Source organism: Oryza glaberrima, chromosome 11 (assembly GCF_000147395.1).
Source record: "Oryza glaberrima chromosome 11, OglaRS2, whole genome shotgun sequence".
Classification (NCBI taxonomy): domain Eukaryota; kingdom Viridiplantae; phylum Streptophyta; class Magnoliopsida; order Poales; family Poaceae; genus Oryza; species Oryza glaberrima.
The window spans coordinates 19,852,703-19,874,080 of NC_068336.1; the positions used below are offsets into that span (position 1 = coordinate 19,852,703).

At 40.6% G+C, this 21,378-nt stretch overlaps 2 protein-coding genes across 4 annotated transcripts; both read right to left on the reverse strand.

Moving 5' to 3' along the window:
- Positions 1-1,053: 1,053 nt before the first annotated feature.
- On the reverse strand, positions 1,054-4,685 carry LOC127754132 (wall-associated receptor kinase 5-like). 2 transcript variants are annotated; one of them, XM_052279599.1, is made up of 4 exons: positions 4,514-4,685; positions 2,677-3,612; positions 2,430-2,567; positions 1,054-2,291 (listed from the first exon to the last, which is right to left on the reverse strand). In XM_052279599.1, exons 1-4 carry the CDS (start codon positions 4,533-4,535, stop codon positions 1,228-1,230), a joined length of 2,160 nt encoding a protein of 719 aa, XP_052135559.1. In that variant the 5' UTR covers positions 4,536-4,685; the 3' UTR covers positions 1,054-1,227. The 2 variants fall into 2 exon arrangements, with proteins under 2 accessions (XP_052135559.1, XP_052135560.1); XM_052279600.1 differs by having other exon boundaries at positions 2,126-2,215.
- Positions 4,686-6,055: 1,370 nt separating this feature from the next.
- Positions 6,056-11,275, reverse strand: LOC127755183 (uncharacterized). 2 transcript variants are annotated; one of them, XM_052280843.1, is made up of 7 exons: positions 11,071-11,275; positions 9,722-9,760; positions 8,756-8,893; positions 8,149-8,285; positions 7,988-8,070; positions 7,121-7,236; positions 6,056-6,859 (listed from the first exon to the last, which is right to left on the reverse strand). In XM_052280843.1, the coding sequence occupies exons 1-7, from the start codon at positions 11,221-11,223 to the stop codon at positions 6,440-6,442; spliced, it is 1,086 nt and encodes a 361-aa protein (XP_052136803.1). In that variant the 5' UTR covers positions 11,224-11,275; the 3' UTR covers positions 6,056-6,439. The 2 variants fall into 2 exon arrangements, with proteins under 2 accessions (XP_052136803.1, XP_052136802.1); XM_052280842.1 differs by having other exon boundaries at positions 7,121-7,275.
- Between the last annotated feature and the right edge of the window lie 10,103 nt (positions 11,276-21,378).

Below are 21,378 nucleotides of genomic sequence, written 5' to 3' on the forward strand. Positions count from 1 at the left end.
TGTAACACATACAATAAATAAATGCATGTTTACTTTTATTATAGTACTTCGAAACACAAATCTATATATGTTGTTCTAGTTCCTTTAAACAAAATAATTTTAAAGTTACTGATAGTCAAAGTTACAAAAGTTTAACCTTAACATTGTCTAAAATGTCAAGAATTATGGAACCGAAGGGAGTAAACCCTTATGGATTTTTTTTGAGGTAAACATCAAGAAGGAGGATAAGGTTTCTAATTATTAAGAAGAAAAAAGAGTTGGCCTTGTTTGAGGAAAACCAGGCCTGAAAACAACATAATCGCATTGTAAATTAAAGGAAAGAGTAAAGTGCACGAACAGTTCCTAAACTTATACGGCCATGTCATCTAGATCCCCAAACTATCAAAATATATATTTAGATACCAGAACTCGACAAAATGTGTCATTCCGATCCCAAACTGTCACAGCCCTTCCAAGATCCTATGTGGCACTGATGTGTCATGCCACATAAGCGCCAACGTGGTATCATCAATAACTCTACATTGACAAACGGAGCTTCGGCGTCTAAAAGAAGAAGAACAAAAAAGCAAATGGAAAGGGAAAAAAAGAAAAAAATGAAAAATTTTGAATGGGCATCTGACTTTTTTGTTGCCAAGCTAGCCCCACCATATAGGCAGCTCCGACTTCCTGTGACGGGCATATGACTTGAACTGCCAAACAGCCCAACCATGGAACACAAACTTCCATGCAAAGCCTCCAAGGAGGAAACAAACATCAAGGATACTGCCAACGCCCATCCGGATCACTGAACTAGGGTTTCACCTGAAAGAAGTGCAACCCACATATCGATGCCTCTGAGGAGGAAGACAACACCTACGGGCATCAAAGTTGCAATCGCCAGTCACAACATAAATGCACAGCACCACAAAATCAACTGGCACCACTCAAAATTGTTTAGTGCTCCATGGTGCCTGGGCACCATGGTTGAAATTGAGTATATACCCAATTCAAATGAGTATAAAACTTTTTTAAATGTTTAGGTATTAACATTAAATATATATTGCATATCTATGGCCAATACAAACATCAAAACCTGATCATGTTACAAGTACGATGCTTATTTCCCCGTGCTTTGCGCTTCAATAGTTTACATACAACTGATTAATAACCATCAAACCTTATTCTCGAAGATCAAATTTCTCCACCAACCAGTGAACTATCCTCCGCATCCTTCTCAGATGACATAATTCATTTTTGGTTGATTTGTGAGAGGATGCCTTCGAGTGAACAGTTCACTTGTCTCATGGTAGGTCGATCCTCACCTCTTAATTCTATACATGATATGGCTAGTTGGGAAACCTCTTGGATTTCAGTGCCCCCTTCTTCTATAACTTGAGAATCTAGCATTTGGACCAAATTACCTACACTGTGTAAGTTGACAAAATCTGCAACAAGGCCATCACCTTCAGAGGACAAATATGGAAATAGTTTTCTCTTGGTGAGCAATTCCACTAGCATAACACCAAAGCTATAGACATCGCTTTTATCATTGAGACGACCCGTGTAAAAGTACATAGGATCCAAATATCCTACAGTACCTTGAACTGCTGTTGTTAGTGCTGTTTTCTCGATTGGGATATACCTTGAAGCTCCAAAGTCCGATACCTTTGATGTCAGATTATCATCAAGAAGTATGTTACTGGACTTTATATCTCTATGGATTATTGGGATTGTAACTGATGAGTGAAGATAGGAAAGAGCATTTGCAATTTCGGCTGCGATCCTCAACCTATTGCTCCATGATAGCGACCTTGGACCCTCACCATGAAGATGGTGATACAGGGTTCCATTGGAAATAAATTCATAAACCAACAATGGGACTTCAGTCTCTAGACAACAGCCAATTAGTTTTACTACATTTTTATGGTTGATTTGTGAGAGGATGGCAACCTCATTTATGAAATCATCTATTTCTTTCTGGACCACTATATTTGATATCTTGATGGCTACCACATGTAGGTCTGATAGAATCCCTTTATAAACAGTGCCATGCCCTCCACCTCCAAGCTCACGAGCTTTGTCAAAGTTGTTAGTTGCCTTTTCAAGCTCATCTAATGTGATGATCATTCTTTCAGCAATATCTGCCCTTTGGGATACCAATTGTTTAAGCAGTTGTCCACGATTCAGAATGAAGAACTTTTGTCTTAGCTTTATTTTCCTCCTGTGCTTTATCCGTCTGGTAAGGAACATTGCAATGAGAACAATGCAAATAAAGCCTGTTGCGCTACCAACTCCTATACCAATGCTTAAACCTGAAAGTATATATATATAGATATTTGTTTACCACTTTTAATAAAAAAAAGTTTCCCATGAAAATAGTTTGTTACTTCCCCAAACATGACTTGTGCAAAAATATTTTTCAAAAAAGCTAGTGAATATTATATATATACCTATGGTTGGAGTGCAGGGTATGATCTTGGGATCTTTGCTCTGAGTTCCAGATGGGCACGAACACGCATAGTTTCCAATCATGTTACGACAGTTACCTTTGCAAGGATACAACCATGGATAATCGCACTCATTGATGTCTGTCCATCAAACGATGTTGGGCCAGGGAATTAAAAAGAAGTGGTGTCAATTTGTATGTTTCTAGTTGCAAGAAAAGGGGGCATGGAAATTTTTGGAGAGCATTCTCACCTTGGCAGCCTCCATGTAGGTAGGGATTTCCTTCATAACCTTGAGAGCAGTTGCAAAGGTACCCTGAGCGGCTAGGTCTGTCGATGCAAGAGCTGTTCGTAGCCTTGCACGCATAGGATAATGCGTTCCTTTTGGCTTCGTCACACGTTTCGTTACCAACAACCAAGTCGAGCACTAGAGGAACCCCGGTGCCCTTATTTCGATACTTTGAATAAAGTTCCATTGATTTGGCATATGAGGTCTTGAATTTGAACCAGTTCTGCTCCACGACGAAAGCGTAGACACACGGGACGCCGGAGTAGTTCACACCGCTTATTTTTAAGAATGAGGGCTGGAAAGCCTTGAGATTACCTGGGATGGAAGCCTGGCAGCAGCCCGTGTTGCCATTGCATTGCGTGCTATTATCTTCGACAATATTGCTATCGACATCATCACAGAATGATCGGCATCCGACCGTGTAATCAGGCTGGTTCTCTCCCTGACCAACGATGATCGCTGTGATACCACACCCGACTACTGCAAACTGGTTCTTGGTAGAGATTGTCAGATAGGGATAGTCATCTGCTAAGCCACCATCGTGCACTACCCATGGAATGCCGACGGCTTTGCCGGTGAGGTTGACGCCGCAGCTTGTTGCTATGCGCTTCTGGATGAGAACCTCGCCCTGGGCCAGCTCGAATTGCAAGACCTTCAACTTCTTGTGGTCCTGGAGATAAACCGCATGGTCGTCTTCGCAGTAGACGCGGAAGGGTGGTTCCCGGAAGCAGCCATCTATGGTGCCAAAAGGATACGGGATGCTGACATTGCCGCACTTGTCTGGGCAGCCGGGCAACGCCGCGAAAGCTAGGCTGCTGGTGCTGGCAGCGGTATGCTTCAAGGTCAGGGTGAGGGTGGTCGATGCCACAACTAGCAGTGATGATAATAGTAACTTCTTTCCTGCAAGGTCGTAATTAACACAAGAAGCAGTGGTACATACTATTTTCTGAGAAAAAGAACACTACTACAAAAATGATTTTCGTAGAATTTTGGCTTTCTTTTCCACAATCGACCAAAAGGGAAAAAAAAAAGTAAACGCCTGCGAAAATGGTTTAGGCTACCTCAGGATAACAAACTGTGGCAGACCCAGGATTTATCCGATATCCAAGCTTGTCTACCCCAGATCACAATAGGCAGGACTAAAAGTAAGACATAAAACTAATCACACTATGACATAGAAGTAAAATACATTTTAAAATTGGGTTTGCTCCTTTCAAGCCTATAGGAAAAGATATTTACATAATCATATATTAAATATGTTGATAAGAAAACAAAGTTAATACTAAGTAAATTTCATAACAAGAAGATAAAATTGCAATTACAAAAGGTAGTTTCATCTTTCGATTACCGTGTCTATATGTTAACGACCCATCAACACTATAGTTCTGAACATATTCATCGCAAGAAGTTCATTTGGAAATGTGGATCCACTCCCACATCAGATATCCAAATTTTAATCAACCATAAAATCCTATGAATGTCCTAAGTTGGTCATCTTCTTATATATTCTCTCCCTAATTGCAAGTAAATTGAGTTGAAAGCATGCATCAATCTGCAAAAAAACTATATGAGGATAGAAATTGAGATTTGGTACTAGGGTCAGAGGCAGGACTGCATGAGAAGCAGGCTCGAGCAGCTCCTAGTCAGAATATTTCTAGGCCGGGTATAAATATGGCGAGGGTATACTGCTAATTGGACAAGACAACATTCTTAATATGACCTAGTAGTAAATGTTTGTGCGTTTGTGTTTGTTCTCTAAAATGTTGCCTGTACAAGTGAAAATAGACAAAGAAAACGATACCTGTAAGTAGTGGGCAAGCCATATCATATGCGCCGGATATGCGATTCGTTGGATTTTGCCGTCTCCGAGACCTCCGTGGGGAGCGCTAGCTACTCGGCAAGGTTATGTAGATTCTAGCAAAGCTACCGGTTGTTTCTGGATTATATTTGTCTCGTTGGGCAAGTCGACCTAATTAATTTCACTGCTCAGTGTGTGCTGATCGATCCGCTAATATATATATTGCAGCCTCTAATTAATTTCGTATGTGCCGTGTCTTCCATGGAATTCATCAGCAGCAACACATCACCATTTCACTGCGCCCGGGCGTCTTGTGTGTGGACGATGGACGGGGATCGTGTCGCTACGTACTCCAGAGTCGAGACGTTAATTCGGCGAGGATTGTTAATGCTGATCTTGTGTTACGTACGTATATGGACACGATTAGTCGGACCAACGTACGTGACTGTGAACTTAATTGACAATTCGGCACACACACAGAGACTTTTAGAGCTTCGTACTCAGCAGGTATATGGGCGTGAGCGGCATCCCCGTCAATGCATACTCCCTCCGTACTCGTAAAGAAAGTCGTTTAGGACAATGTTTAAGTCAAATCTTAGGAATATAAATCATGAATAACTCTCAAGTTGTTAAGTTTGAAAATATAAAAATTATACGAATAGATTTGTCTTGAAAAATACTTTCATAAAAGTATACATATATCACTTTTCAATAAATATTTTTAAAGAAACAAAAAGTCAAAGTTGTGTTTTGGAGACCGTGTCGCTGTCCAAAACGACTTCCTTTATAAGTACGGAGAGAGTATATAGTAAATTATATGTACTGTACTGCACTTAAGGGTGCAAATAGGATGGGTCGTGGCTATCCGCGCTGCGTGCTACTCCGTTCCATTGGTCGTTTTTGGATTTGTCCTAAGTCTAATGCACGTTGTTCTTTTAAATTTGATCAAGTTCGTGAAAAAAACATAATGTCTATGACACAAAATTAGTTTTATTAAATGGACCATTAACATATTTCCGTAGTATACTAATTTGTTTTGGTATACACTGGTTTTAAATGCGTCGGTCAAGCACAAAGAAATTTGACTTGGAACAAACCCAAGGTGATAGCACATTAGTTGTTGCCCGCCAGACCACACTCCTGCCCGCGTATATATCAAATAATATTGGGGTTTGGGTAAACCCATGAACCTGCCCAACAATTTCTGTACTAGCTCTTGAGCTTTAAGCCTCCACCACATAGCATAAACTAAAGCTATATATGAATGTGAGAAATTAACTTTTAGATTAACTATTCATAAAGAGAGAAATCAGAAGATGAACAGCCATGCCATTCCTGATTCGGATTTCATCAGATGACAGCCAGAGGGGTCAAGGAACTGCAGCTTTGTGAGGTTGTTAAGTTGAGGAAGCACCGTGCCTGCCAACGAATATTTTGTGATAATAAATTTTAAAGTAAAGAATAAGAGGGTATTGATGCTAATAGCACAAAAAGTTTCTTATAAACACCAGGTGCTTCAATTGCATCCAGTTTGAAGAATTTGGCTGAACATAAGTACGTGCTAACCAGATCTCTCACGAGTCACAACAGTGATATGCAAAGTCAAATTGATGTGTATACAGTGGCTAGTAGCTTCAGGTGCTTCGACTGCACCCAGTTTGAAGAAATTGTATAAACATAGTGCGAGCTAGATCTCTCACAACAGTGATATGCAAAGTCGAATTGGAGGATATACAGTGGCTAGTAGCTTCAGTTTCGCAGCAGTGACATGAACCGAGTTTAAAACTATAATCTACTCTTAGTCATAACAACAGCATTGGATAATTCTGCCATGTTATGAGCCGTCTGATGGTGAGGCATGAAACATAGAATTGGTACCAGGCTTGTGATTATAACCGACAAAAAACAAACCTCCCACAACCTTTCCTGCTATTGGTGTGAAGTGTCTCCGCCTTTCCTCTGCCATTGTTGCCTAGCAGGTTGCCCTTGCCCATGTGGTTGTCTTCTTGAAGCATGAGATCGATGTCTCCTTCGATGACCTGAACTGCTGTTGTGCTTGGTGGTACCACCAGTGCTGTTTGTCTGGTTGAGTGGCTCCGTTCCTGAGGTTGAAGTTGTGGTGTCTTCACAAGAATCATCAACGGTGTCTCCTTCGGAAGCAGTAGGCGCGCTGGGAGGACGAGGGATGTACATTCCAGGCTGTATGGAAAGGTCTTTCTTTGGTTCAATCAGGCCATTTCGTTCTTGTTGTAGATTGAACAGCGATGCGAACTTTTCTTGACGGATCTTCTCTGACTCAGAATGAAGTACTTCTTTTTCATCTTCGTCCAGATCAATCGATAAAGATGCCTATAGGTGGAAGGATAAATATCAATTATAGCTGTTTTCAGAGTACAATATCTCTGACAGGCTTTACTTGAAATATATAATCTGAACTGAAAAACGTACAAGGATGTAATTGTACTTTAAATAACTCTATAAAAGTTTGTGAGGAAAACCGAACACCAGTGATGATAGAAGATAATTGTGAACCAATGGATACGGTACAGGCATATCAAAACTGACAGTGCATGAAAAAGTTGAAAGCTGTTAACTTGTACTGATACATACCAGTTGAGAAGTATTTGCACCTAGCAGATCACGAACATGCTCAATATCCTTCTCATCAAACACTTTGCGGCAAACTGGACATAGTCCTTTGTGCTGACTTACATTGTGATGCTTAGCTGAGCTGGACAAATCCAATCCTTCAGAAGCATGAATAACTAGTAGCAGTAGTCAAGATTAACACTGATTAACACACCAACCAACAAAAATGTTAACTACATAATCGATCATATTTACATTGTCGATAATTGGTATACTGATGATATAAACTGCACTTGCGTCCTTTAAAATATATGTTTAATGAAAAAAAATAAAATCAGCATAATGTCAAGCACTGATGCACACAAAAGCTTAAATTCATACTCTTAAGGTTCAAAAAACAAGATACAAGATTGAAGCTCATTACTCTTAAGGGCAGAGGCTGGTCGATAAGGACTTCAGACGCTTTCATTTGTTAGGATGGAAATTTAGATGTGAAAGTCATCAAAGAACATAAGGCAATATCTATGTGAAACAATGGTAATCATGTTGCCAACATGAGGCTATTAAGAAAGTAAATTGACACCAGAAGTTTTAAACAGGTAAGCTGCTATTTTACTAGCTTCATTACGACAGCAAGTTTATACATGATTCTACCAGAATGTGACTATCCTTGTTTCCTTCGCACAGACTGGAACCTTGGGGAAATTAAAAAGGGACAGCATACAAGCATCTTTAACATAAATAACTGTCAATCAACCTAAATTATGTTTGTATTTGTAAGCATCTTTGACCCAAAAGTGCATGAAATAATTGTAGGCAGTTGAAAAGGATTAAAAAACACATTTTACAGAAGTGAAAAAAAAAGGCAAAATGAAATATTTCTAGCACCTTCAGTAGTTGCTGCTGTACTACTCTTCTTCGAGTCAGTATCATCATTCTGTAGCCATTCCCACCATCTCATAATGCAGTCACTGAAATTCCAAAATAATAAGACACTACTACAGAGTATTTCTTGCAATTTCACATATCAGTATGTGGCAGAAGTCAACCTGTGGAAGCAGTGGTAGCACGACATCAACTTCATAAATGGCAAAGCAGAACCATCATTCTCTTTGACTAAAGGATATAGACAAAGTGGGCAATCCCCAGCTGGATGATTCATATTTGAGAGCATCTCCACAGCTTCCTGCATGAGAAGTCAGATAGGTTTCATGTAAATCAAAATCCACCCTCTTAATGCATATGAGCATTTTTTTTGTTACAGAATTCCATAACACCTACAGATAAAGTGGATCTGATCGTGGTATGCAATAAATCCATAGTAGTGTCTTACAAAATTTTGAATTTCTGGAGTCATCTATAAGAATTTCTTAAACAGAGAAAAAAACCATCTAATACTTCCAAAAGACACTGTTATAGTTCGAATAGCAGCAGTCAGTGTCAATTGTTGGCACTATCCAATTTCCCTTCACTCCCAAATGAATGCCAATTAGACAATAATGTAAATTGAGTACCGCTTCTAAAAACTGCCATAGACTATGCAATTCACAGATAGTTTCAATTTACATGTAGTAAGTATGCATAATCCTCAAGACATTACTATACGAAGCAAGTTTTGCTCTGTACTCTATAAGAAGACAATGAATGGAATAGTACCTCACACAGCGTCACAAGCATCGGGTAGCAGGAAAGTTCTCTTGCCTTGTTCTGGATGCTGCTAATAAGATACACCTGTCGATTCTCATCAAGGCCCTTACTTTCCACGGCATAAACATGAGGAGGTGCTTTTGGATACTGCAATTCGAAGAATAAAAAATCTAATGCATTAACACTGAGCTAGAACATAACCAGCTATAAAGTGCTCTAATCAAGGTGTGTAAGCAAAGGTGAATGACAGAAGCATACAGAATGGTGAAGGATAGTAAAGTTACAAACCAGCACCAGTCCTAATACAAATATTGAAATTGGAAAGGTTTGTAAGTTACAGCATAGAGTTGGTTGTGAAATTTAGGCTGGCCATGAATTAAAAAAAAATGATTCACAAGTTGTCTGCTGGGTTGCTGCAAAAAGAGGTGCCTCTTGTCCTCCACAATAAATTTGTGTTGTTCCGAATTTATGATATCACAGATATTAGAGAGTTGCCTCAATGCAGTGAAACTGCATTACTGCTTCGAAGACATTACAATTGAGAGCCAGCCCAACAAAGAGCTATAATTTACATCATCCCAAAACAAAGTAAGTTTTCAATACAACTTATAGGCATGTACCATGAAGAACTGCAGTTGTGTAAATGAATAAAGAGTGAGCCTAAGTGTACAAACTACAAAGACAGTTATGTCTTATGATTAACCTGTCATGTTCTTTAACATGATGGTCAGGTATATGTAAAAGTATTTCCATGTTCATAATGAATAACAATATAGGAACTCATGATCAACAGTGAGATAAAAACCGACAGGAGTTCTAAAAGACACAAACAAAATAAATAACCATATGTAAGAACCAGGTAAAAAGATATTTCAAGCCGATCAGTTAAATAAATTGTTTCCAACAACAAGTCACCATGAAAAATAAATGCATAGAACTGAATCTAGAAAGGAGGTAGAAGTTTGTAATTCATACCTGAGAAGATGCTTTAATTCCAAGAAATAGCTCCACGAACTGCAAAAGTGAAAATGGTCATTAGCAAATCTAAATGCATGATGATAAAACTCCTTCAACATAAGCAACTGAAATTAAGAGCAATATTGGCTTACAAAAATACATGGATCCCTTGAATAATGTAATCATACGTAAAACATGGAAAAGTTGATAATAAAGGACAATTATATCTTCTTTTCCACACTTCTGGTCACATGAAACACACTCAGGAAATGCGACAATTACAACCACCTCAAGGGTCACTGAGAGAGCATACCACCCAAGGACCTTTTAACTAACATGCTCAATCTTGCTCATGGTCATGTCGGCAGTTACTAGCTGCCATTTTATTATGGACAGACCAAGGGATACCTATATGTTGGGAGGCAATGTGGAATGCCTCACTCTTGATCGGATGGAACAGAAAAGAAACAGTCTTGGTTACCACCAATTTATGTTCCGTCCTTTGAAGTTGCCATTCCTTACACCACATTCCCACCTTCTTATTCCCTTCACCACCACACAATGCCCACTGCCTCCCCGAAGTACCCATCCTCCTCTCACATCTTTAATATCCCACTTACCCTTATCTCTCCCATTCTGCCTCCTTATCTAATATCCCCTTCACTGATCACCTTAACAGTGGTCTCCATCCCCAAAAAAATACCTGTACTCATAAATGAAAAGGTATGTTACCAAATTGATTCCTCTACTACTGAACTGAAGCGCCGCTCCGCCCCGATGGGCTCCAAGGAAAAGCCCCCCACAATTGATTCCTTCAAGGCCCAGAATTGATGCCTTCATCATGGGATAATCAATCAGTAACGCAATTGGTACTAGCCATACTACTCCCTCCATCCACAAAAGTTGCACATATTACTTTTGTCACCAAGACCAAGAAGAAATTAAATCATCTTGGATGTTACAAAATCAAGGAGTGAATGCAAGCATGCAACCAATGAGTATTTAGATGACTCCTTGGGTTCTCATCAAACATTTAATTTATCTCTTCATTTAAGTCTTAGATGCATAAAGACTACGAATAGGAACAACTTATTTCGAAAAAGTCAAATGTGAAATATATCTAACTTTTGTGGATAGAGGGAGTAATAAACTACATCAACCACGAAACACAAAGGCTCAGGTAACCACACTAATCCCCTCCTTCCTCCTCCTCCTATCTGGGAGCTAGGGTTAGGAGGCAGCAGAGCACCGCCGCCACCGTCTCCGACCGACCGATCGACCGAATCCACGAACGGAACACCGAAATCGGGAGGGATCCGGATGCTGCGAAGCGGCTCGCCCGTGGAGCTAGGACGGCGAGCACTAACCTGCTGCGAGGAGTCGTCGGCGGTGCGGGGGCGGACGTGGACGACGAGGTGGGGAGGGAAGCCGCGCACCACGCGGCAGTCGTCGCCGTACACCGACGCCACCGCCTCCACCTCCTGCCGCACCTCCTCCTCCGCCTCCGCCGCCGCCGCCATTGCCTTCGGTGAAGATTTTCCCTTTTTCTTTTTCCTTTTTCTTTTTTTTTTCTTCTTTTTACGTTTCAAGAGACAGAAGTGGCTAAGGAAACCGCGTGATGACGGCGTGGGAGTTGGGCCTTTGGGCCGGCCCATTTCCGGCCATCTCGTACGGACGCGTGGCCGAAGTCAGTCCACATTGGTTTGGATCCAGGTTCTGGTACACGTGCCCATCGAACTACTGTATAATCTACCATATAGTTAAATAATCTACCGTAAGTTGTTTGAGTCATTCATCATCTATTCTTTTACTCATTCATCATGTGATACGTCTGACGATCGAAAATCACCCAAAGCATGAGATCCTTAATTACCCAATACGAGATCATGCACGCGGGGTCACCGGCCAAAAATTACGCATGCCAGCAAATCAGTCGCCGCCCATTTTCCTTCACACGCCTTCCTTTGCAACCTTCCACCGAGTTCGCCTAGTTCGCCGCTCGCCATGGCCTTCCTAGGCCACCCCCATCAGCCTCCCGTCTCTTTGCACCCTCTCCCACCTTTGCCGCCACCGACGCCGCCGTGCGAGGGTGAGGGTGAGGGTGAGTTCGAGGTCAGGTCATAATGGCCCCTAGCCCGAGGCCATATGCTGTCATGTCTGCCGTTGCTTTCGACGTACTCCCTCCGTCAAAAAAAGACAAACCCTGGGTTTGAATCTGGACATGCCATGTCCAGATTCAAACCCAGGGTTTGTCTTTTTTTATGACGGAGGGAGTAGTTGCGCGAGGTGTACAGCAGAAGGAGGCTACGCTTCGATCTGCTATTGGGCCATGACTGACACCCAACTCAGAAGCTGCCTGGCACTAACGCGGGCACCCTCAACTCGCACTCCACCAATCGCCAACGCAAGCACGAGCAACCGTGAGAATTTCTTCAGGGCTGTTCAGTTCCTCAAAACTTTTTCCAAAAACATCACATCGAATCTTTAAACATATGTATAGAGCATTAAATATAGGTAAAAAGAAAAACTAATTACACAGTTTGCATGTAAATCGTGAGATGAATCTTTCAAGCGTAATTAGTCCATGATTAGCCATAAGTGCTACAGTAACCCATATGTACTAATGATGGATTAATTAGGCTCAAAAGATTCATCTCACGGTTTCCAGTCAAGTTATGAAATTAGTTTTTTCCATTCGTGTCCAAAAACCCCTTCCGACATCCGATCAAATATCCGATGTGACACCAAAAATTTTTATTTCACCAACTAAATAGCCCCTTCTTTTTCCTTTTGCTATAGTCCTTCCCTTTGTGCGTGAGAGGAATGAATTAAAGATTCTGTGTTTAACTGGTCTTCTTCAATCAAGGCATGATTTTTTTTTGAGTTGGATTTGAAGGATATGGGGCATGGCATCGGGTCTGCGAGATTGATCCCCGCAAGACTGGGGCTGAGGCACAAGCAGAGGTCAAAATTTCTTCTTTTTTTTTTCCGAGAAGTACTTTCCTTGGTGTGCTGTGATGAGATGATTAAAGATCAAGTTTCTGCCTTAATTTCTCAATTGGAGCATGATTTTTCATGAGTTCCAATGTTTTAAGAATGGAACCAATAATGTTAGAATTTGCTTTATTTCAAACCTAGAAGAATGTGCGTTGCAGAGAAATCAAGAGGCCATGGTAGGAGACCTTGCCATATACTCCCTCCATTCCAAAATATTTGACGCCGTTGACTTTTTAAAAAATGTTTGACTGTTCGTCTTATTTAAAAATTTTAAGTAATTATTAATTCTTTTCGTATCATTTGATTTATTGTTAAATATACTTTCATTTATACATATAGTTTTACACATTTCATAAAAGTTTTTAAATAAGACGAACGGTCTAACATATTTAAAAAAGTCAACGGTGTCAAACATTTAGGGAAGGAGGGAGTATTTTTTTAAGAAGACCTTGCCATGTATATAGGTGAGGTATAGCATAATGTTCTATATTGATGCAACTTTAGGATAAGGGATACTTTACGTTCCTCTGATTCAGCTCATGCTGACAAGTTATGAGGAACACCGATGTCAGGTCCGGAGTTTTCCTTTCCTTAGGTTTCAAAATCACCAATAAATTATTAATGGAAATTACTTCGTTAATCAGGAGGAAACCTTAATTATCAATGCATCTAATAACTGAAAAAGTCAGAGAGAATTTTTTCCGAATTCTCTTTGCGTTTAAATCATTAACAGGATTTAAAGCAGAACGATCAGAGCAAAGGAAATAATAATCAGTAAGTTTAAAAGTGGCAAGAGTTGAATTAATAGTTTTCCCCTCGGCCGGTTTTGGTCATGAACCATGCCCGGTTCATTCCCCTTTGTCCGTTCTCAGTTTTGTTTTGCATGACAAACCGAATCTCTTTTGTTTCCGGTACCGTTCATGTTCTCTTCCTAAAACGACACCGCTTTTCCTTTTCTATTTTGGAAATTCCCTCCAATCCTATTCCTACTCCGATTCCCTCTCCTCCTTTTCCCCCTTGCGCCAGCCTCCCCCTCCCCCCACCAATTCGGTCCCCTCCCTCCCTGACCGAGTCTGACTCCCCCTCTCCCCCCTCTCCCCCCTAACCGGCCCCACCTCATTTTCCCCTCTCCTGTATAAGCCATCATATGCTCTCTTTTTTCCCACATAAATTTATTGGAGTCCTAGCCAAAACCTTAACCACCACCTTGCGCCGCCACCGCCCTAGCCGCCGCCGCTCCTATCGTCGTCGCCGCCGGTTGCAGTCGCTGCTGTCATCGCCCTCGCGTCGCCGGTGAGCTCCTCTTCAATTCTTTTGGTATGATTTTAACCATACATATTTTTTCGATCATCTAATCTACTCGGTTCTAGGTTTAATCTAGTCGTCATCGTCGTCATCCCGGAGGTTGCCGCCGTCGCCTCCATCGTTTTCCTCGCCGCCGTCGTCGTTTTCCGGTGAGATGCCCCTGTCCTGTCTTTGTTTAGTGATCGTTTTAGTTTCCTAACCCCTAACCCTAGTGTTAACGACCAAATTTGGTATTTTTCGCATCAACACCTAGCCGCTCTGTGCCACCGCCGACGCCCAGTTGCCGCTGCCGCCGCCGGTTGTGCCGCCGCCACCACCTTCTGTTGCCGCGCCGCCGCCGCCTTGCGCCACCGCTGCCATGCTCGTAGCTGCCGCTGCCATGTGCCGAGCCGCCGCCGCCGCCCTAGTTGTTTGCCATGTCGTTTAGCGACCGTGGTCTCGTTAAAATAGAGTTTTAGTTGCTGTTTAGCCTTTGTTAGTAGCTTGGTAAGTTTGTTGTCGAAGCTTTAGTTCGTTCAGTCGTCAGAGTCGTTCTTTAGGTTTGGATGGTCCCGTGACACGTTGAGTCACTAACTCGTGAGGCTTGCTTACCAATGATCTAATTCCTTTGTTCCTATTTATCTATGGTCATTAATCTATGATAAATGACTAACGTTTTCCCGTTAATAGTAATTACGTAGCTCATATTGTAAAATTCATATCTAAATAATCCGAGCTCCGTTTTAATCCATTCAAATTGCAGTAAATTCGTTAAAATGTCAAGAATCCAACAAAATTGGTTTCTTTATTTGTTTCAGTAGGTTTATAGCTTGTATTTATTGTGTGCTTTGTTTGTCGATTAGAATTAGGCAGTTTCGAAGCCCTTGTTTATTTCGAAGTGGTCGCCGAGGTTCCATCAGTTGAAGAGTAAGCCAAGTCACACATATATCATTGATCATATTGAGCCTATTTTGCAAAATCCCTGCTTTTCTATTAAATTGCATTGTTTTCGAATATCATGTGGGATTGGATAAACCGTACTCAGCCTTTTGATTACCCTGTACCTTTGATAACTTGGGTTATAATTTGACTAAATGATTGGTTTAGGAATGTTTAGCCATTCTTAGATCAATTAGCTCAGAATGAGATTCATGTTAATTTAGTCCTTAATTGTTTAATGATTATATGCCACCTTGGTGTATATTTAAATAAACTAAAATACACAATAATGGTGGGTTGTGTGTGCATGGTTTTGCAAGTTGTGCCCATAACAATTAAGGACCGGTTCTTGGGAATCCCTGGAAGATATACCCATACTAATCACAAGCCAGCGTGTGGTCCAGGCTGAGTTTAGAGTATAACTCGAACTAGTCAACATATCATGGCAAGGGTAGAGGCGATGATGCAGGACAGACCTGGATTTTTGGTCTCTGCTGCTTCCGGATTTACCTAGGCACGAGAGGGGACTGCCCGCTGCCTATATAGGAGAGGGGGTGAAACCTAAGGTGGGTGTATTCATTAGGGAGAGTTATATGATGGGTTCTGTCACGACCTCTATACGGGTACTTCGGTATCGCGACTCATGGTAGACACGATGTTGAGGCTGTGTCTTGTGAGTAAAATTGTACACCTCTGATCAAAGTAAAATTATTCGACTAGCTCGCCTTGATTAGTCTCACTTTATTAATAATTTGACTTAATGAACTGGTATAGTTCAGGTGATTTGGTTGTGCCTGTTTCAACGTGGATTTAGCGTTGTACAGTGATGTTTAATATTGCTCAATTAAATATATAATGTTTTACTGCTTTCATCTTATGATTTATAAATGCTGCTTTTACTACAAATATCCTATGAGCCACTCCTTTGAATATCTCTGCCTCAGTATGACTTGTTGAGTACGGTGGTTGGTACTCAGTCTTGCTTTATTTCTCACCCCTCCTCCCAAGAGGCAGAGAATGTTTTGAATGGTGAGTTCTATGAAGATTAGGCTTGTGCCAGACATCGAGGTTTTGCCTGTGGATTTGGAGGAAGCTACGCTTTGCTAAAAAGATTAAGTTTAGATGGTCTTTAGTTTTTCCGCTGCTTTTCTGAGTTTATTTTATATTTTTGTAAGTTGTGGAACTATATCAAATTATCGTCTGTGTACTCTGGCTGGTCCTGGACAGAGATTCAATATACATTCTGCTTGGAATTCGGGTTAGCGAATTTCTGAGCGTGACAACCAAACACCTCCCAAAGTAAATTGCTATTGGTGAGAAATTGTGTGTATTTTGGTGGTATTTCAAACGAATAATGTGTTTTTTCAGTTCCATGATTAAAGAGGTGTACAAGAGATTATATGGATCACGATTCAGAGGTTTGCCTTATCATTTTTTTTCTTGTATTACTGATACATTGGGAACATAGGTGATACATTTGGCAAATTTTGGTGCATAATAGACAAACACGATATTAACAGGATAATAGAATTTTTTACAGAGCAAGTACATTTTTATGTGTAGATTCTTCTCTTCCCTGGGCAGTTTCTGTTGATGCTTCCTGGCATTTATGAGAACAATTTTCTGTCCTTTAAACTCCTGACATGTGTGATTAGGTATCCTTCCTGATTCTCTCTCTTGAAACCGAGAGATTCGTAAATCGGCTATTCGGTTATTCCGTTATTTTTACCTTGGGTGCCCTGTTGTTTATCTCAAATGGGTTGAAGTCTCTTTAATCAGTACAGCAAAAGCCAATGTACACAGTGATTTTAGTTAATAAAAGAAAAGGATGTAACGACAATCATGTCTTTTCAGTTTTTTCTTCTTACTAGAAAAAGTGCCCGTGCATTGCAACGGGACAAACTAAAATTTCAATAAACATTAGATCTGTACTTTGACATTTTCCGAAAATTCCTCAAACTCAATTCAGAAATTTGAAAGTGAATTCAACTTTTACCTTTCAAATTAATTTTTTAATCAGTCTTTCCTCATTTACAATTTGTTCAGATTCTCATATATCAAAATCCACCCCAAGATAAGAAAAATCCTTATGATCCGCAGGATGATGGATGATAAAAGAAAACACAAAGATTTTTCTATGGGTAGATAGCGAAGATATTCCTAAATTATTTTTTATAATTTGATATAACTAATCATTATTAATATTATGTTTTAATTAAAGTATTAGTTATGCAATTAATCCTACTTTGATCCCCTTGGTGATCGAATGCAAACATATATTTACATATACATGTAACAAAGCGCAAAATCTTTAATACGTATTCATTAGAACAATACTGATATCTCATCTATACACTCAAGCAGCCAATCCAAGTTCACGATGAGCACAACTATCGCATGTTTCTGGTTAGCATCAAAGCTTCCAACGAAGCATGGTCGGACACGACAAATGAAACGGATTAAGTAAAGAATCAATTCTCACGGATGTACATGCTTTGGAAACAATTGTTGTGAACACACGCGTTTCCGTAACAATAATGTAGCATACCGCAGCGGAGAGAAAATGCGGAGATCGTAGGACGCCACGATGACGCAAGCAGATGGGAATCAATCTCGGATACGGACTGCGTATTAAAATTCTGTCAAAAACATCTTTAATTTTTATAATAGTAGAGATACCAGTCTTCACGCTAAGTCACGTGTTATTCGGCTGCTTATACACTGCCACGGTATATGTTTAATTGATAATTATTGAAAATATAGGTGCAGTGAAGTACCTACTTTATAATTTGCCTTAAATATATGGCATAATTTGAATTAAAGCTACCATTAAACTGATTACTTTTACTAACACAAAATTTTAGTCATTTATTAAAAAAATATTTAAGGATCGTAGCGTTAGCACGGGTATATTACTAGTCTTCTTCTATCTACCCTATAATTCACCAATTGTATGTTACATCCTCATTCCTCATTGATCGGTCAGGATCGCCCCAATCAAATCCAACGCCTCACGTTACTCCCACCTCCCCCATACTCTCTCCCCTGCAAACCCCGTCCCGTACGGATCGCCTGTCCATCCATCCCCTCACGCGCAATCTCTGCTCCCTCTTTCCCGGAGCGTAGCCGTCGCCTCAACTCGCCGCTGCCACTGATGATCGATCATCGCCGGTGACCAACGGTACACCGGGGTCGTCGTCCTCGCCTCACCTCGCCTCCTCCGATCTCCTCCGCATCACTATAACTCCATCGTCTCCCTCACCGGTCTGTAGTGGCCATTCGGCATGCCATGGATGTATGTCAACTTCCCCTGGCAGATGACATTGGTGAACCGCACGCGCCGGCTTTGCGCACATGGCGAGGGGCAGCGGTCCGGCCAGGCTCTTGGTGAACGCTGGCAACACCGGCGTACTACGCAGGGACCCGTTTGGGGAGGGAGAGGAGATAAGGAGTAGGGGAGGAGAAAGAAAGGAGGCGAGATAAGGTAAGAACTACTGACATATGGAACCCATATGTTTTGTTTTCATTTCTTTCTTCTTCTTTTTTTAATTTAGTTTTCAGTGGCACGTCAATGTTACGTGGGACAAGAAGCAAGACAAATCATTCACGTAAGTCGAAACCGCCATCCAAACCGTCATGGGACAGCATTGATTATACAGGTTCTATGAGTTAAGAGACGTTATATCTTAGTATTGCGGGTTTAAGGACATGATTCAAACTACAATAGCCACGTCATGCTGAAAACATAGGCCGTCCAATTTTTCCTCCGAGCATTGTGAGCGGTTGGATCCTACAATTGGTGAAAGCTCTTTTCGGTCCTTCTAGAAACTTGTTTGCAAACAAGTCCTCCCACATCCCAAGTCCCAGTAGACCGCCCCCATCCATCGCCGCCTCCTCCCCCTTCCCCACGGCCACCGCTTCCTAAACCCTCCCCACCGCCATCGCTTCGTCCTCACCGGCGTGATGGATGGTGTTGGGGGAGTCGCCAAACGTGTCAGCTGTCTCATCGAGCACACCGGCTCTGCCTTGTTGAGGAAAGGAGACACGGATGATGAGGAGAAGACGTCTCCTTCCTCTCACTATACACACGGGCAGCATAACCTGCGCCATGTGGTGCCGCCTCCTCTTCGTACCAACAAGCCCACGCCCCTTTCGCCACCAATGCCATCTTCCCTGATTCACTGCCGGGGCGATTGGAGTGGAGAATCCCATCTTCGTCCTCCTCCATCAAGGTATGAAAGCCCAAATCGACGAGCACTGACTTAGGGCCCTGTTTCTTTCAGCTTAGGATTATTATAACCTAGATTATTGAGTCAGATTACTATAAGCTAGATTGTTATAATCAGTAGTAGAATAAACGGTTAGTTGTTTCTTTTCTAGATTATTAGAGCCTAGATTATTGGGTTCGCAAGTCTAAAAAGGGAGTGGGTGGCATAGTGGGTAATTTTTCACCCAATAATCTGGAAAAAGCTCACCTAAATAAGCTTATCAAATTATAATAAGCTGGGCTCCAGATTATAATAAGCTACTTTAATAAGTTGTCTGTTTCTTTCAGCTTACTCTCAATAATCCGGATTATAACAATCCCAAGCTAAAAGAAAGAAACAGAGCCTTAAAAGGCTTAAAGCTGACGCGATCACCTCTTCCTACCTCTCATCGGCATCACTCCTCTCTCCCCCATCCCGACTGCCCTCGTGACCATCAGATGCTCGATAAATTGCTTGCATGGACATGAGGCAAGGTACCCCTTCTTATTGTACTAATGGAAGTGTGCTCTACGTGTACAACTTTTGTAGCTAATAAATCAAGCACCAAAATATGCACACATTTTAACATCTCACTGCTGATTAAGCTTGATTACGGATGAAAAGAAAATCCAGCGATCAGCTCACAGTATTCTAGTTTCTTACTTCGCATGTTTAATTAATTCCCTACAAGCTAGGAAAGAACTTTTGCACTTTACTTCACATTTCCTTTATTTTTCTCAGCTTGACTTTCCATTATCAATATTGATAATCGATTTCATTTCAGGTCATAATAAGGAAAATTTGTATTTTAGCATGTCACAGTTCATGAATTAGATAATATGAGTGTGTGAGAAAAGGGAAGACAATGTGCATAAATTTCCTTTTTTTTGGTGATTGTAATATACTCATATAATCGATAATATGAGTGATGTTGCAATGCACAGATGGCCAATTGGAAAAACTAAAGGTTTATCATTGCAAATCATATTGATAGAGGATATAGAAATTGAGATTTTTCTAGCAACACAGAAAGGAAGAAATTAAAAAAATATATATATAGCATAATTAAAACTGATACCATCCGACAACAAGGTTTTGCATCTTGGTCTTTACCTGAATTGACATTTATGAATTAAATAAACATAAAAATTTTCTAATTATAAATTTAAGGTCCTGAAGATTTGCATGCTCTGAAACCTTTTCAAATTATACCATCATATAATTTTGAGGAACTTTTAAGCCATGCACCTAAATATCTCTTTTGTAGATCAGGCTTACAATGAATCCTAATCCTTCGTATTAATACATATATTTACATTGTTTCTCATCCAGATGCATACTTCTTAATAGTAAAGTTTGCGTTAGTAAATTTGATGGGAATAATCAACAAATCCAGAAATTTATAGCTGGTGAGTAAGTCATTGAGTCAAGTCCTTTTTTTTTTTTTGGTTTACTGATTGAAGGCTAGCATAACTGAAACGCACACAAAACATCGATGTTTGACGGAAATATCAATCTTTGTGGAACTCCGCTTCAGAAGAATTGATCAGGCAATAAAAACAATATTGAGCATACAGTGAACAGAGAATTGGAAACTATTCATAGACTTAATTATCCTCTACTTCGGACTTTTGTAAGAGTTTGTGGTTGGCCTCTGAGTGGTGTCCTGCACTCTGCCGTTAAATCAAAAGAATCCTAGAGAGTTTTTGTAGTGTTTATTGTTCATACCTAGGGCAGGTTAGCTAATGGGTAACTTCCATTTGGTTCTGCAAACCAACTAATGCCGTTGCTGCAGCCAAAATACAACTGTCTGTTACATAATGACAGCAAAGAAGTAACGTTGTATATATATACAGTAGTTTATTTTTTCATATTCCAGTTTAGCATCTTTTTCTTGACAACCGAAACTTTATTATATTGCCATTGGCAGGGAATGAGCAATACAGTTTGACTCGGTACAGTCTAGCCCAGTAGACACATTGCTACACAAGAGAGACAGAAGGAGTATGTTGTCAATATAGTAAACTGGAGGTGCAGTAGAAAAAAAAACATATGAAATGAGAAGCTCCAATGTGTTCTTAATTTTTGTAGGTTTCAATTTTAGTTTGTTGTCCGACGAGCTATTAAATTTTATGTTCCTTCAGGCCAAGAGCTTATCAAATGGATTTATCGACGTTTGATGTCGCGATTCCGGTATTTGCATGGTAT

Bases quoted from the DNA above. Each gene is read 5' to 3' on its own strand.
- LOC127754132 (XM_052279599.1), bottom strand. From the start codon at position 4,535: ATGGCTTGCCCACTACTTACAG. The intron at 3,613-4,513 runs GTATCGTTTTCT...ACGACCTTGCAG, and splicing joins GGCTTGCCCACTACTTACAG to GAAAGAAGTTACTATTATCA. The intron at 2,568-2,676 runs GTGAGAATGCTC...TTTGATGGACAG, and splicing joins CCTACATGGAGGCTGCCAAG to ACATCAATGAGTGCGATTAT.
- LOC127755183 (XM_052280842.1), bottom strand. From the start codon at position 11,223: ATGGCGGCGGCGGCGGAGGCGGAGGAGGAGGTGCGGCAGGAGGTGGAG. The intron at 8,286-8,755 runs GTACTATTCCAT...CTTCTCATGCAG, and splicing joins TGCTTGTGACGCTGTGTGAG to GAAGCTGTGGAGATGCTCTC. The intron at 8,071-8,148 runs GTTGACTTCTGC...TTGGAATTTCAG, and splicing joins TGCTACCACTGCTTCCACAG to TGACTGCATTATGAGATGGT.